Consider the following 15,275-nt stretch of genomic DNA (forward strand, 5'->3'; position numbering starts at 1 on the left):
CACCAACAGTGTATATCACACACACTGCATTCACTGTCCAACACCAACAGTTTATATCGCACACACTGTATTCACTGTCCAACACCAACAGTTTATATCGCACACACTGCATTCACTGTCCAACACCAACAGTGTATATCGCACACACTGCATTCACTGTCCAACACCAACAGTGTATATCGCACACACTGCATTCACTGTCCAACACCAACAGTTTATATCGCACACACTGCATTCACTGTCCAACACCAACAGTGTATATCGCACACACTGCATTCACTGTCCAACACCAACAGTGTATATCGCACACACTGCATTCACTGTCCAACACCACAGTGTATATCGCACACACTGCATTCACTGTCCAACACCAACAGTGTATATCGCACACACTGCATTCACTGTCCAACACCAACAGTTTATATCGCACACACTGCATTCACTGTCCAACACCAACAGTGTATATCGCACACACTGCATTCACTGTCCAACACCAACAGTGTATATCGCACACACTGCATTCACTGTCCAACACCACAGTGTATATCGCACACACTGCATTCACTGTCCAACACCACAGTGTATATCGCACACACTGTATTCACTGTCCAACACCAACAGTGTATATCGCACACACTGCATTCACTGTCCAACACCAACAGTGTATATCGCACACACTGCATTCACTGTCCAACACCAACAGTGTATATCGCACACACTGTATTCACTGTCCAACACCAACAGTTTATATCGCACACACTGTATTCACTGTCCAACACCAACAGTGTATATCGCACACACTGCATTCACTGTCCAACACCAACAGTGTATATCACACACACTGCATTCACTGTCCAACACCAACAGTGTATATCACACACACTGTATTCACTGTCCAACACCAACAGTGTATATCACACACACTGTTTTCACTGTCCAACACCAACAGTGTATATCACACACACTGCATTCACTGTCCAACACCAACAGCCACATATATAAAACTCAAATACCTGCACAAATACAACAACATTGAGACACAAACGTTGCAATGAAAATATGAGCCTTCCAGTGTTTAAGTGAAACTTGGACTATCGCTAAAAGGGAATGTTCTCAAATAGAGCGTCAATTCCATTTTGAAGGAACTGGTATCACAGCAGCTTTGTTCTCACCATCATTCCATATGGAATTTTGAAGAAATGATGAAGGGGAATTGGTCCAGAGAGGCTTGCTGAGGGACTTTCTGCTATTGCGATTTGAAGTGGAACTGATTATTTGTCACTGGCACTGTGATCAATTTCACAAGAGAATCTATTCCCCATACAACTGGTCCTTCAGGCAAGTTCATGGTCTCTCACTCGCTCAGATGCTTGAACTCTTTGTATTTCAGGTTATTAACTCCAGAGGGAGCCGATGCTTCGGTTGTACATCCGCTGCAGAGAGAGACAAATGGATAGAGAATCTTCTTCGAACTGTCCAACCCAACAAGGTAGGAGGGAAAATGGCACAGCTGAGCAACCTGGGTATAAGATGGGGCTTTTGGTGTCAATTATAACCACCAATATTGGCATAGTAGCGCTTAACATGATTAGAACTCGAACAAGGGACACATTTTAAAATACAGGGTCTCCCATTTCAGTTGGAGATGAGAGGAAATTTTTTCTCTCAGAGGGTCGCGAGTCTTTGGAACTCTCTTCCCCAGAGAGCGATGGAGGCTTGGTCATTTGATATTTTTAAGGCAGTGGTGGATAGATTCTTGACTAAAATGTGAGAGTGACTGCCCTTGACATCAAGGCAGCTTTTGACCGAGTGTGGCATCAAGGAGCCCTAGCAAAACTGGATTCCATGGGAATCAGGGGGAAAACTCTCCACTGGTTGGAGTCATACCGAGCACAAAGGAAGATGGTTGTGGTTGTTGGAGGTCAGTCATCTCAGCTCCAGGACATCACTGCAGGAGTTCCTCAGGGTAGTGTCCAAGGCCCGACCATCTTCAGCTGCTTCATCAATGACCTTCCTTCCATCATAAGGTCTGAAGTGGGGATGTTCGCTGATGATTGCACAATGTTCAGCACCATTCGCAACTCCTCAGATACTGAAGCAGTCCATGTCCAAATGCAGCAAGACCTGGACAATATCTAGGCTTGTTGACAAGTGGCAAGTAACATTCGTGCCACACAAGTGCCAGGCAATGACCATCTCCAACAAGAGAGAATCCAACAATCGCCCCTTGACATTCAATGACATTACCATCACTGAATCCCCCACTATCAACATCCTGGGGGTTATCATTGACCAGAAACTGAACTGGACCAGCCATATAAATACTGTGGCTACAAGAGCAGGTCAGAGGCCAGGAATTGTGCAGCGAGTAACCCACCTCCTGACTCCCCAAAGCCTGTCCACCATCTACAAGGCACAAATCAGGTGTGTGGTGGAATACTCCCCACTTGCCTGGATGAGTGCAGCTCCCACAACACTCAAGAAGCTTGACACTGTCCAGGACAAAGCAGCCCGCTTGATTGGCACCCCATCCACAAACATTCACTCCCTCCACCACCGATGCACAGTAGCAACATTGTGTACCACCCACAAGCTGCATTGCAGGAATTCACCAAGGCTCCTTAGACAGCACCTTCCAAACCCACGACCACTACCATCTAGAAGGACAAGGGCAGCAGATAGATGGGAACACCACCGCCTGGAAGTTCCCCTCCAAGCCACTCACCATCCTGACTTGGAAATATATCGGCTGTTCCTTCACTGTCGCTGGGTCAAAATCCTGGTACTCCCTCCCTAACAGCACTGTGGGTGCACCCACCACTTGGACTGCAATGGTTCAAGAAGGCAGCTCACCACCATCTTCTCAAGGGCAACTAGGGATAGGCAATAAATGCTGGCCCAGTCAGCAAAGCCCACATCCTGTGAATGAATAAAAAAAACAAGGGAGTCAAAGGATATGAGGGGGTAGGAAATTTAGGCTTGTGGCCATGATCTGATCATCCATGATCTTATTGAATGGCGGAGCAGGCTCAAGGGGCCGAATGGCCTACTCCTGCTTCTAAACTATATGTTCGTATACTTGTACAAAATGGTCTGTGTAAGTTCTATATAATCAGGTTAAGACCTACTTTACAATAGCAGGTAGCGAGTTTAGGTTAGGGTTTTTGGGCAGAGTGTTGAAGAAGTGAGTTTGATGGGCTGAATGACCTCCTTTCTTGCCCCTTATATGTTCTCAGTTTTTAATATTTCTCTGTCACTCATTAATCATTCCAACTAGGATGGTGCCAGCAAAGCGGCTTCACTTAATTGTTTTCTGACTTCTCAGGGTGATTTGTTATCCCTGTAGGTACTTGGCGTTCTACAATGTAAAATGTAAGGACCAAGTTCTAAAGGTCGATAGCAATTCATTATCAGATTATCTGTTATCAGACGTTACAGTTTGCCCTTTTCACAGTGGAGAAGATATTTGTCTGGGAGAATCTAATACCAGAGGCCATGAGTATAATATAGTCACGAATAAAACCCATTGGGAGTTAGGTGAAACTTCTTTACCCAGAGAGGGGGGTGAGAATGTGGAACTCCCTACTTAGAGGGACTGGTTGAGGTGAACAGTATAGATGGATTTATGGGGAAGCTGGATAAACACATGGGGCAGAATTTTGCCCTAGACGGGTGGGCTCGGTGTGGGGGTGGGGGGTGGGGGGGGAGCAGACCGCAGCCCACGATCGGCACTGGACTGCGATTTCGCACCACCAGTTAAGGCCCACCCTGCGCCAAACATGAGCGGGCGGGGAGGGGGTGGAGGAGGGCGAGCAGGCTGAGCCTGTCACGTGAGCAGGGACAGTTATTCGTTCAATCTTAAAACTCTTATTTTATTATTATTACTTGCTTTCGGGAACCTTATCCTGCCCGTGGATGAGGTGTCCAATAAAGAAAATAATGCCGAAGTTAATTGGTTATTTAATGGCCTTAACAGGCCTTTTATTTGTTGGCGGGCGTGCTGCCGATTCTGGTGTGTGTGCCCGCTGACCCGAACCATCGCTCCACTGCGTTGTTGACGTTGGCACGCTCGGCGGAGGTCAGCATGGGTCATCTCGCACTAGAGCGGGTTTGGTGCGCCCCCATCCACCGAGAGGAAATTTCTGCCTGGGGGGGAGAAAGGAAAGGTAGACTGAGAAGGTGCGATGAAGTAGTGTAGGGGGAGGTTTGTGTGAAGGATGGATCTGTTGGGCTCATTGGCCTGTTTCTGCGTTGTACACTCTGCATAATTCCATGCCAAAGCATTGGCTGTCTTCAGATGAGATTTCAAAAGTTACTTCAGTTACTGGCTGCAAAGTGCTTTCGGGTGTCCTGAGCTTGGCAAAGGCGCCATAGAGATGCAGTCTTTTGTTTGATGACCTCTCATGTATGGCTGTTCCGTTGTTTTTCAGGATAACTGTGAGAGGGTGGAGAACATGCTGAGTCTTTGGGTGAACGAGGCCAAGGACCTGACCCCCAAGAAGAAATACTTCTGCGAGCTGCATCTCGATGGCTACCTCTACGCTCGGACAACCAGCAAGGTCAGCAACGAGGAACTCTTCTGGGGCGAGCACTTTGAGTTCAACAATCTGCCCCCTACAAAGGAAGTCACCTTGCATCTCTTCAGGGATGAGGATAAGAAGAGGAAAGAGATGAGCGCGCTTGGTTCCGTCACCATCCCTCTCGCCGAGGTCACCGGCCGCCAACATGTGGAGAAGTGGTACAACATCACCAGTCAGCCCATAACCAAGGGAAAGATGGTGATGCCAACCATACGGATTAACCTGCGTTACCAGAACATCAAGGTCTTACCAATGATACACTACAAGGAGTTTGCAGAGTACCTCATCAGTCACTATACCACTCTGTGCACTGTGCTGGAACCAGCCCTGAAAGTGAAGGATAAGGAGGAGGTGGCCTCTGCCTTGGTCCATGTTCTACAGAGTGTCGGAAAAGCCAAGGTAAAGCAGGTCACTCTGTCGTTCTTCTTGGATCTTGTTGCCCTTTGAGTGGAGCAGAGCGGTCGCTCTGGAGGATCTTGGTGTAACTGTATGTAAATTGGAACTGCATGCCTCATTGGTGTGTTCCTCAGCTCCCTCTAATCTTACACAACTGTCGGGGCATTGGGATTATTTTTACCCTGCTCGCGTCGAAAAGGATGGATTAGGTGACCAGTTAAAGCTCCTTCTATGTTAAGCACGTCATCTGAAAGCCCCATTTTAACACCTGGGTGCACAGCTCTGGCAAGAGAATCAGAGGGAGGGAGGAGGAGAATTTTCTTTACAGGGCAAGTTGTTGTGATCTGGAACACACTGCCTGAAAGGGCGGTGGAAGCAGATTCAATAGCGACTTTCAAAAGGGAATTATATAAATACTTGAGAAGTAAAATAATTTGTTGGGCTACTTGGAAAGAAGGGGGTGGTCTTGTGGTGCAGTGACAGGAGCTCTAGGTTCAAGACCCACTTCAGGACTTGATGGCCAAGGAAGGTGTGTTCATAACGCAGCTAAACAGGTTGATTATCAGCCTGTGAATCCTCCCAATAAGCCTGATGGCAGGTAGTAAGAGTGGGAGAGTTTCCTGCTCAGCCAGACTGTGGAAGACAATGGCAAACCACTGCAGTACTTTACCCAGCAGAATCATGGCCCAATCCAATGGACGTCCATGGTCACCAACACCCTCATAGACATGGAACCTGGAGGAGGAGGTGGATGTGGGACGAGCAGGGGAGTGGGACTTATTGGATAACTCTTTCGAAGAGCTGGCTCAGAAATTGTGGACCAAGTGGCCTCCTTCTGTGCTGTAACATTCAAGGATCCTATGATAGCCATTTCCCAGACTATCAATTTTATGCTCTCTTTACTAATTAGTATTACTTTATGTGTAATATTGTTCTTTTTTCCACCAAAGACTGGGTTGATTCTGGCTAAACACTCCCTCCCAGAGCAGTCAGAACTAGACTTGAACCTTGGGCCTGGTTGTGAGGTGATAGCTCTCTGACTTGCCTTGTTCCCAGATTCATCATTCCCATTGACCTTATTCCAGGGTTAGCTAGAAACGTGTAGCCCCTGGATCAAATAGTTGGACAAATCCCAGGCAGGTGCTGCAGCCAGAGTCCCTGTTGGAGGCTGATAGCTGAGGTTTTCACCAAAGTTCAAACAGAGCTGGGATAAGTCAAGAAGTAATTGGCCCACAGACATCAAACTTTGGTGTCGAAGGCCTTTATGTTGAAGCATTTCCTACATTAAAGATGCTATGTAAATGCACATGGTGGTTGAGCTTTTGTCGCTTTGCTCCACATGCTGACAAAGCTGGGGGTACAACTCCAAAGTGATCCAAATGTAGACAATGAATGGCACTAGGTGCTTTCCTCATTCGGAGAGCTGGTGCAGACACAATGGGCCACACAGTCTCCTCCTCTTCTGTAATAATTCTGTGATTCTGTGAGCTGAGGTTTGGGGTTGGAGCAGCCTAATCAGTGGAGCAGGGGATCAAAGCTGAGCTGGATATCCAGGACAAACAGCTGGATAGTAGCCACAAGGAGGAACTGTGGCTTTTCTACCCTCCCTGAAGCCTGCAGAGATGCAACAATTGGGGTAAGTGCCTCAGCACAAGGTAGGAATGGAATTGGGGCCTATACCACTACAGCCACCTACTTATCATAGGAACCTTGCACATACTATAGTCTAGGAGACCTTAATTGAATAAACTTAGACTCCTTTCTGATCTGTGTTTGTAGATAAAACTCTTTCTGTGCTTCCCATGACCCATAGGACTTCCTGATTGAATTGGGGATGGCTGAGGTGAATCGCTGTGAGGATAAACACTCGGTGCTCTTCAGAGAAAACACCTTGGTCACCAAGGCCATTGACGAATACATGAAGCTAGTTGGACAGAAGTACCTGATAGAAACACTTGGTAAGATTACTGGGGGACTTGACCTTTGCCTCGTGAAGGCTGGGGTAGGGTTGCCAAATCTGGCTTGATGTGGTAAAGCCCCCAGGACTGCATGACCATCACCATGAACCACACAGCCTCCAGCCTATTGCTCCACCCTCCATGTGCTCCACCTTGGCACCCCGTTCACCACCATAAAACATTCAGTCCCTCCACCCCTGACACACAGTGGCAGCAGTGTGTACTATCAAGATGCACTGCCACAAATGCATCAAGGCTCCTTCGACAGCACCTTCCAAATCCACAAACACTACCATCTAGAAGGACAAGGGCAGCAGACACATGGGAACACCACCGCCTGGAAGTTCCCCTCCAAGCCACTCACCATCCTGACTTGGAAATATATCGGCCATTCCTTCACTGTCACTGGGTCAAAATCCTGGAACCCCCTCCCTAACAGCACTGTGGGTGCACCTACACCACATGGACTGCAGCGGTTCAAGAAGGCAGCTCACCACCAGCTTCTCAAGGGCAATTAGGGATGGGCAAGAAATGCTGGCCCAGCCAGCGACACCCACATCCCATGAAAGAATTAAAACAACCTTCCCAGGGCCAATCAGAAAGAGAACAAGCTCCTTGTTACCCAGTTGGATTAAGTGGTCAAACAACCATTTTCTCCCACCATCTCCAATGCTTTTTCAACTAAATAAATTCAACTGTTCAAAGAAAACTGAGATAAAACCCACAATTTTAGTTAATGCCTTTGAGTGATTTTTCTCCTGGGTGTTGCTTCAGGCGGTGTCCTGGAGATTAATCTCTAAACCCTACAGTCTCCAGGATGGTTCTGGAGGGTCGGCAGGACTAGCTGGGACCTCTCTTTTGCTACCCACAAATCCACAGCTGCTTCCTCATTTGGGTGTCCACAGGTCCGGTCGCATTCAAAAGGGCGGAAGACGTGGGGTAGTGGTAATGTCACCAGAGCAGGAATCCAGAGGCCCAAGTTACTGGCTCAGAGGGACAGTCTCAGTCACGGTGACCATGACAACTACCATCGATGGTTGTAAAAACCAAAGTGGATCACTGATCCCCTTGAGGGAAGGAAATCTTCCGTCCTTACCCGGTCTAGGCCGACGTGTGACTCCAGACCCACGGCAATATGGTTGACTCTTGACTAGCCCTCTGAAATGGCCAAGCAAGACACTCAGTTCAAGGGCAATTAGGGATGGGTAACAAATTGCCAGTGACGCCCACATCCCGTGAACGAATCAAAGCAAAGCCGGCAGGACACCTGTTCTGGCAACGTTGCTTTTGACTTCAGAAGATAGAAATTCTTTAGGGACAGGTGGAGGCCTTCTTGAGCCTCTTGCGGCATTCACTTAGATATCATGGCTGATCTATATCATAACCCCATCCACCCACTTTGCTCTAAATTAATCGGATACCTTTACCCAACAAAAATATCGATCAAGTCTCAGCCCCGAGCATTTCAGCTTCCTCCCATCGTCCACAGCCTTTTGGTGGAGAGAGTTGCAGGTTGCCACAACCCTTTGCGTGAGAAAATGTTTCCTGATTTCACTCAGATAAGGCTGGGCTGACCGTAAGTCTCAGGTTAGTAAACATTTGACGGAGAGGTTGAACGAGGAGGGGCGTGGGACTTTGGACCTGCACCACCTAGTGGCCAATTACATGAGCAGTTAGCTTTGATGAGAGAGGCTGACACCCATGTTCTCACGAGTGCAGCGCTTCCCAAATAATGTTTCTCCTTAAATTGCTAAAGGCTCAGTTGCTCCTTGGGAGAGCCAGCATGAACACGAGGGGCCGAATGGCCACCTTCTGTGTTGTCATGATTCTATGACTTTCCAACACGACCCCGTTTTAACATTTGAAAATTACTGTGATCATTGGCATATGCAGAATGGCACTAAAGCAGCATTGTAACATTCAGTACACAATGATTAAAGTCTGCGTGTTATGGATCAATATGTAACACAGCATATAAATATAAACATCTGTGTTTTTAAAGTACTTAGTAGAAGTGTTATTATTTTATGACTATTATTTAGTCAGCCCATCACTTCATCTAAGCCCATTCCAGCTCATGCACCTTGGCCAGGAAGCAGCCGGAGGGCAGGTTGAGGGTTTTGATGTGGCAGACGTTGGAGTCCAGGCCGTTGCGCAGCACCAGGGTGTTGGGCTGGGCTCAGACAGGCTGCAGCTCAGCAGCCTGGGGCATCGCTGCCAGCTTCATTGCCAGGGCTGGGCTTTGAGAGTCAGTGAAGCCGCTTCAGGCAGGGAGCCTAAGGCCCAGTGGGAGAGAGAGAGAGAGGGAGAGAGAGGCCAAGGGACGAGCTGGGCAAGTCTAGGGCCAGACGTCGCCAAGGGCCTAGGTGCTGGTGTGAGGTGCAGTCTCAGAGGGAGGGGGCGTTTGCAACCCCGCTCGCCGTCTCCTTCGAGCCCAATTGAGCCACAACCCAGAATTTGGTAACCATGGCTCTAGGGTAACAGAGCATGGAATGGGTCTTAAGAAATAGGGGAGAAAGAAATCTGAAAATAACATATTCTCTGACTTCTCCCATCTCAATGAGAGAATGTCAGTGCAGGCAGCAGACAACAGCTGTTGAATTATTGGGCTTGCTTCATCTCCCTCGCTGTCATTTACAGGAGACTTTGTGACGAGACTTTACAATCCAGAAGAAAATTATGAAGTTGATCCCAACAAATGTTCAGCCAGTGACATGTCCGAGAATCAAGCCAATATGAAGGCCAGCTGCGAAGAGGCGTTTAGACAGATTACAGAATCCCATTGGTGAGTACAGGTGAACTTGACCATGCATATAAATACTGCGGCTACAAGAGCAGGTCATAGGCTAGGAATCCTGCAACAAGTAACTCACCTCCTGACCCCTCAAAGCCTGTCCGCCATCTACAAGGCACAAGTCAGGAGTGTGATGGAATACTCTCATAGAAACATAAACATAGAAACTAGGAGCAGGAGTAGGCCATTCAGCCCTTCGAGCCTGCCGTACCATTCATTATGATCATGGCTGATCATCCAACTCAAAGCCTGCTCCTGCTTTCTCCCCGTATCCTTTGATCCCTTTTGCCCCAAGAGCTGTATCCAGCTCCTTAAAAACATACAATGTTTTGGCCTCAATTACTTTCTGTGGTAGCGAATTCCACAGACTCACCACTCTCTGGATGAAGACATTTCTCCTCTTCTCAGTCCTAAATGGTCTACCCCGTATCCTCAGACTGTGACCCCTGGTTCTGGACTCACCCACCATTGGGAACATCCTTCCTGTACCTCCATTTGCCTGGATGAATGCATTTCTAACAACATTCATCTTGGGGGAGATGGTGGTGGAGTGATAACACCATTGGACCAGTAATCCAGAGGCCCAGGCTAATTCTCTGGGGGACGCGGGTTCAAATCCCACCATGGCAGTTGTGGAATTTAAATTCAATAAGTAAATAAATCTGGAATTGCATAGCCAGTCTCAATAATGACAAACATGAAGCTATCATTGAACATTGTAAAAATTCACCTGGTTCACTAATGTCCCCTTAGGGAGGGAAATCTGCCAACCTTACCCAGTCTGGCCTTCAAGTGACTCCAGACCCCATAGTAATGTAGTTGACTCTTAACTGCCTCCAAAACAGCTCAGCAAGCAACTCAGTTCAAGGGCAAATAGGGATGAGCAACAAACGCTGGCCTTACCGGTGACAACCTCATCCCATCAAAGAATAAAGAGAAAAAGAAGCTGGACACCATCCTGGACAAAGCAGCCCACTTGATTGGCACCACATCCACAAACATTCACTCCCTCCACCACCGACTCACAGTAGCAGCAGTGTGTGTACCATCGACAAGATGCACTGCAGGAATTCATCAAGGCTCCTTCGACAGCACCTTCCAAACCCAGGATCTCTCCCAACTAGAAGGACAAGGGCAGCAGACACATGGGAGCACCACCACCTGGAAGTTCCCCTCCAAATCACTCAGCATCCTGACTTGGAAACATATCTGCCATTCCTTCACTGTCACTGGGTCAAAATCCTGGAACTCCCTCCCTAACAGCACTGTGGGTGTACCTACACCACATGGACTGCAGCGGTTCAAGAAGGCAGCTCACCACCACCTCCTCAAGGGCAATTAGGGATGGGTAAGAAATGCTGGGCCCACCAGTGACCCCCACATCCCACAAATGAATAAAACATTGGAATAGGAGCAGGAATAGGTAGTACAGCCCCTTGAGCCTACTCTACCATCCTGGTTGATCTTTTACCTCAGCTCCGCTAGATTTCAATAATCTTTGATTCTTTTAGTGCCCAAAAATCTATGGAATTTACTCTTGAATATTCTCATCCACTGAGCGCCCACAGCTCTCGGGGATAGATAATTCCAAAGGTTCACAGTCTCTCTGACTAAAGAGATTTCTCCTCATCTCAGTCCAAAATGGTTGATTCCTTGTTGTGATAATATGGCCCCGAATGAACTGTGCACAGTTCTGGTCACCTCATTACAGAAAGGATGTAGTTACACTAGAGAGGGTACAGAGGAGATCTACCAGGATGTTGCTAGGACTGGAAAATTGCAGCCATGAGGAAAGATTGGAATAGGCTGGGGTTGTTCTCCTTGGAACAGAGGAGGCTGAGGGGAGATTTGATTGAGATGTACAAAATTGTGCAGGGCTTAGGTAGAGTGGATAGTTACTGCAGCAGAGAGGTCAGTGACTAGGGGGGCACAGATTTAAAGTGATTGGTAGAAAGATCAGAGGGGAGATGAGGAAAACCACTTTTCACCCAGAGGGTTGTCAGGGTCTGGAACTCACTGCCTGAAAGGGTAGTAGAGGCAGAAACCCTCAGCTCATTTAACAGGTGTCCAGATATTCACCTCAAGTGCCGTAACGTCCAGGGCTATGGACCAAATGCCGGAAGGCGGGATTAAGCTGGGGGGCTTGTTCTGCAGCCGGGGCAGACATGATGGGCCGAGTGGCCTCTTCCTGTGCTCTAAACTTTCTATGATCCCATTCTAGACACTCAACACCCCGGCCTTGGTTCCATAAAGGAATGGACAATAAATGTCATCATGCTAACACCCCGCGAGTTAATAAAACACTAATGCTCTCGCCCAAAAGCGGCAATTGGGATGCATGAGAGTGGGCGAAGTGAAGCCAGCAGCAACTTGCACCTGCCGGCGTGAGTCAGGACTTCGACCAGAATGCGTGCAAGCGCGGGTTTTTCCCCCCCCTAACCTTCCTCCCTTGTTCTCCTGACAGCGTGTTTCCGGTGGAGCTGAGGGAGGTATTTGCAGCCTGGCAGCAGCAGTGCTTCAGTCGAGGGAAGGAAGAGATCGGCATGCGCATGATCTGTGCCTCGCTGTTCCTGCGATTCCTCTGCCCGGCGATAATGTCACCCAGTCTATTTAACCTGACCCAAGAATACCCCAACGACAGCACAGCACGGACACTCACACTCATCGCCAAAGTCATTCAGAACCTGGCCAACTTCGTCAGGTATGTACATTGTTTTACCCACGGTGTTTTAGCCTGGATATCTGAAGCCCGTGTACAAAAAGGAAACGGCTAGCATTCCTACCGCACTTCTCGAGACCTGAGGATGTCACAAAGAGTTTCACAGCCCATGAGTTATTTTTTGAAGTGCAGTCACTGTTGTAATGTGGGAGACAATTTGCGCACAGCAAGCTCCCACAAACAGCAATGAGATAATGATCATGTAATTTGTTTTTTTTTTGATGTTGGTTGAGGGATAAATATTAACCAGGACACTAGGGAGAACTCCCCTGCTCTTCTTTGAAATAACGTCATGGGATCCTTTTCCAACCGAGGTTAAAGCAAACGGCACCTCGATTTAACGCCGCTTCTGAAAGATGGCACCTCCAACAGTGCAGCATTCCCTCAGTGCTGCACTGGGTGCCTGGATGATATTATGTTGCGCTGACAGCACCAGCAAGGAAAGGAATTACCCGCTCGTTCACCTCCTCACGGTTTATGGGATGCTGCTGGTGGAGGATGACTTACGGTGCATTTGGCCGCACAGGAACAGTCATTTCACTCCAAAAGCTAATTCATTTTGTGAAGCATGTTGAGTCATTTTGTCATGATGTGACGCTTTTGAAATGAAGGTATTGTGTATTTTTAGAAGTGGTTCTCAAGGAAAATTCATTTGATCAGGATTTGTGCTGCAGCCCTCGTTGTGTTGGCAGTCTAAGATTTTGCGAGAATGAGTTTCCACAGTGTGCTTTACATCTGTATGGAGCTTCATTTTCTTCTCAGTTATATGGAAAGTGTCCCCAGATGTGTGGCACCTACTTTGCTCGTGCACTATTCATGCTTTTGCAAGGAGGTTCCTGAACCGGGCTCAGTTCTGTTCTTTGTGCATCCTGCAGGTTCGAAGACAAAGAGGGCTACATGGCCTTTATGGATAATTTCTTAGAGTCAAACTGGGACAACATGAAATCCTTTCTGACAAACATTTCCAATCCTGAGCGCCCCATGAACAGCTCAGAGTTTGAAGGCTGCATCGACCTCGGGCTGGAACTGTCCATCCTGCACTCTCTTCTCTGTGACATTATGTCTCGGTTGGAGCAGGTAAGGTTGCTCTTCCAACATGTTGTGTTTGTCACTTCCTCTCCACCATGATTGGGATTAAAGTCTTGGTTTAGTCAAGGTCCCCAAACCAGCAATGCTGCTCAAGTCAGTAAGTGAGTTAGAACAAATGTTGGAGGTCTTTACCCTCTGGTTGTCCTTCAAGAATGAAGTTTGAATAACCCAGCGCTTACCAGGAATGTGTCTTCAACACAAAAACTGCTGCCGATCTGTCTTTGAAGTGATGTTGTCAGATAGAATGGCTGGTGTGGGAATGCAACTGCAAATGCTTTTTTTTTAAGAAACTGGTACTGATGTGTATTGCTGGGCATTGTACAGGGAGCTTTACTTAGCAACAAGCTTTGGGTACAAGGAATCTGGAGTGAAATGGGGCTATATGTTTGTGTATTCAACAACAACTTGCCTTTAAGACATGCCTTTGATGTCATAAGATGTCCCAAGATGTTTCACAGCAGCAATGGTCACCCAAGAAGTTGACTCCAATCCAAAGCAGGAGATACTAGGACAGGTGAACAAAAGCTTGGCTAAAGCTGTAGGTTTCAAGGAATGTTTCGAGGAGAGAGTGGAGAGTAGGGAGGGTATCCAAGAACTTGGAGTCCAGATGGTTGAAGACCCTGGCTCCTTGATTGGTGGCTGTGAAGTGGAGATTGCACTAGAGAGCAAGGGGTGAAAACCCTGAGTCCTTCACCCACCTCCCTCCCCGCTCGCCAGGTAAAATTCTTAAACTTGGCAAGCAGTAAATTTGTTTAAAATTATGTAACTTTCTATTAATGTTCCTGTGTCTTTTCCCCTTTCATGTCTATCTTCATTGCACTCTCCTGACTGCTACTATCATTGCTAAATCCGGCAAATGGCAGCAAGACCTGAACAGACTGCGACCTCTCCCTGCCATTCTCCATGGAATCACCCACTCACTGGAAAACCCAAATGCACCAATGGTGCACCACGAGGAAGTCAGGTAAGACTGAAGAATCCCCATGTGTACCATTGGGGGAATTACTGCCCAAAGTTAGGTAGATGATGGAACATGATTCCCACAACCCTAATGACTTAGGAAGAGTATTTTTTAACAACCTCCAGCGGTTTCCCAGTAAAGGTGATAGGAATATGTAAACAGGGGCTCCTCGAACATGTTCCAATGTTCAGTCATGCCTGATCTGTGGCCTAACTCCATGTACCTACCCTTGCCCCACATCCCCCCATACCTTTGGCTGGCATAAATCTATCAATATCAGCTTTAATTAGCAATGAACCCAATATCAACTGCGGAAAGAAAGTCCCAAAATTCTACCACTGGTTCTGTGTAGATGTGATTCCTAATTTCATTCCTGAATGGTCTGACTCGAGTGTTTAGACTCTGCCCCCTAGCCCCAGACTCCCCAAGCAGGAGCACTAGTTTCTCCCTACCTACCCTGTCTGTACCCCATTATACCTTGCAAACTTCAATCAAATCACCTGTTAACCTTCTAAATTCCAGCTTTGTCTACTTGTAATTTAACCCCTGGCGTCCAGATATCATTGTGATAAATCAGCACTGCACTCTTTCCAAGGTTGGTCTATCCTTCTTTAGAACACCACCACCTGGAAGTTCCCCTCCAAGCCACACGCCATCCTGACTTGGAAATATATCGGCCGTTCCTTCACTGTTGCTGGGTCAAAATCCTGGACCTCTCTCCCTAACAGCACTGTGGGTGTACCTACACCACAGGGACTGCAGTGGCTCAAGAAGGCAG

The 15,275-nt window shown here is 47.6% G+C and overlaps 1 protein-coding gene across 2 annotated transcripts in view; it reads left to right on the top strand.

Moving 5' to 3' along the window:
- The window catches only part of LOC121271409 (ras GTPase-activating protein nGAP-like), a 126,978-nt gene that overhangs the window by 99,296 nt on the left and 12,407 nt on the right, over positions 1-15,275 (top strand). For both annotated transcript variants that reach the window (XM_041177399.1, XM_041177401.1), the window contains 7 exons: positions 1,391-1,489; positions 4,431-4,979; positions 6,790-6,934; positions 9,575-9,719; positions 12,193-12,429; positions 13,323-13,524; positions 14,400-14,500. In XM_041177399.1, coding sequence (XP_041033333.1) covers positions 1,391-1,489; positions 4,431-4,979; positions 6,790-6,934; positions 9,575-9,719; positions 12,193-12,429; positions 13,323-13,524; positions 14,400-14,500 — 1,478 coding nt within the window. The remainder of the gene's footprint in view (positions 1-1,390; positions 1,490-4,430; positions 4,980-6,789; positions 6,935-9,574; positions 9,720-12,192; positions 12,430-13,322; positions 13,525-14,399; positions 14,501-15,275) is intronic.

This window comes from Carcharodon carcharias, chromosome 30 (assembly GCF_017639515.1).
Source record: "Carcharodon carcharias isolate sCarCar2 chromosome 30, sCarCar2.pri, whole genome shotgun sequence".
NCBI classification, from domain to species: domain Eukaryota; kingdom Metazoa; phylum Chordata; class Chondrichthyes; order Lamniformes; family Lamnidae; genus Carcharodon; species Carcharodon carcharias.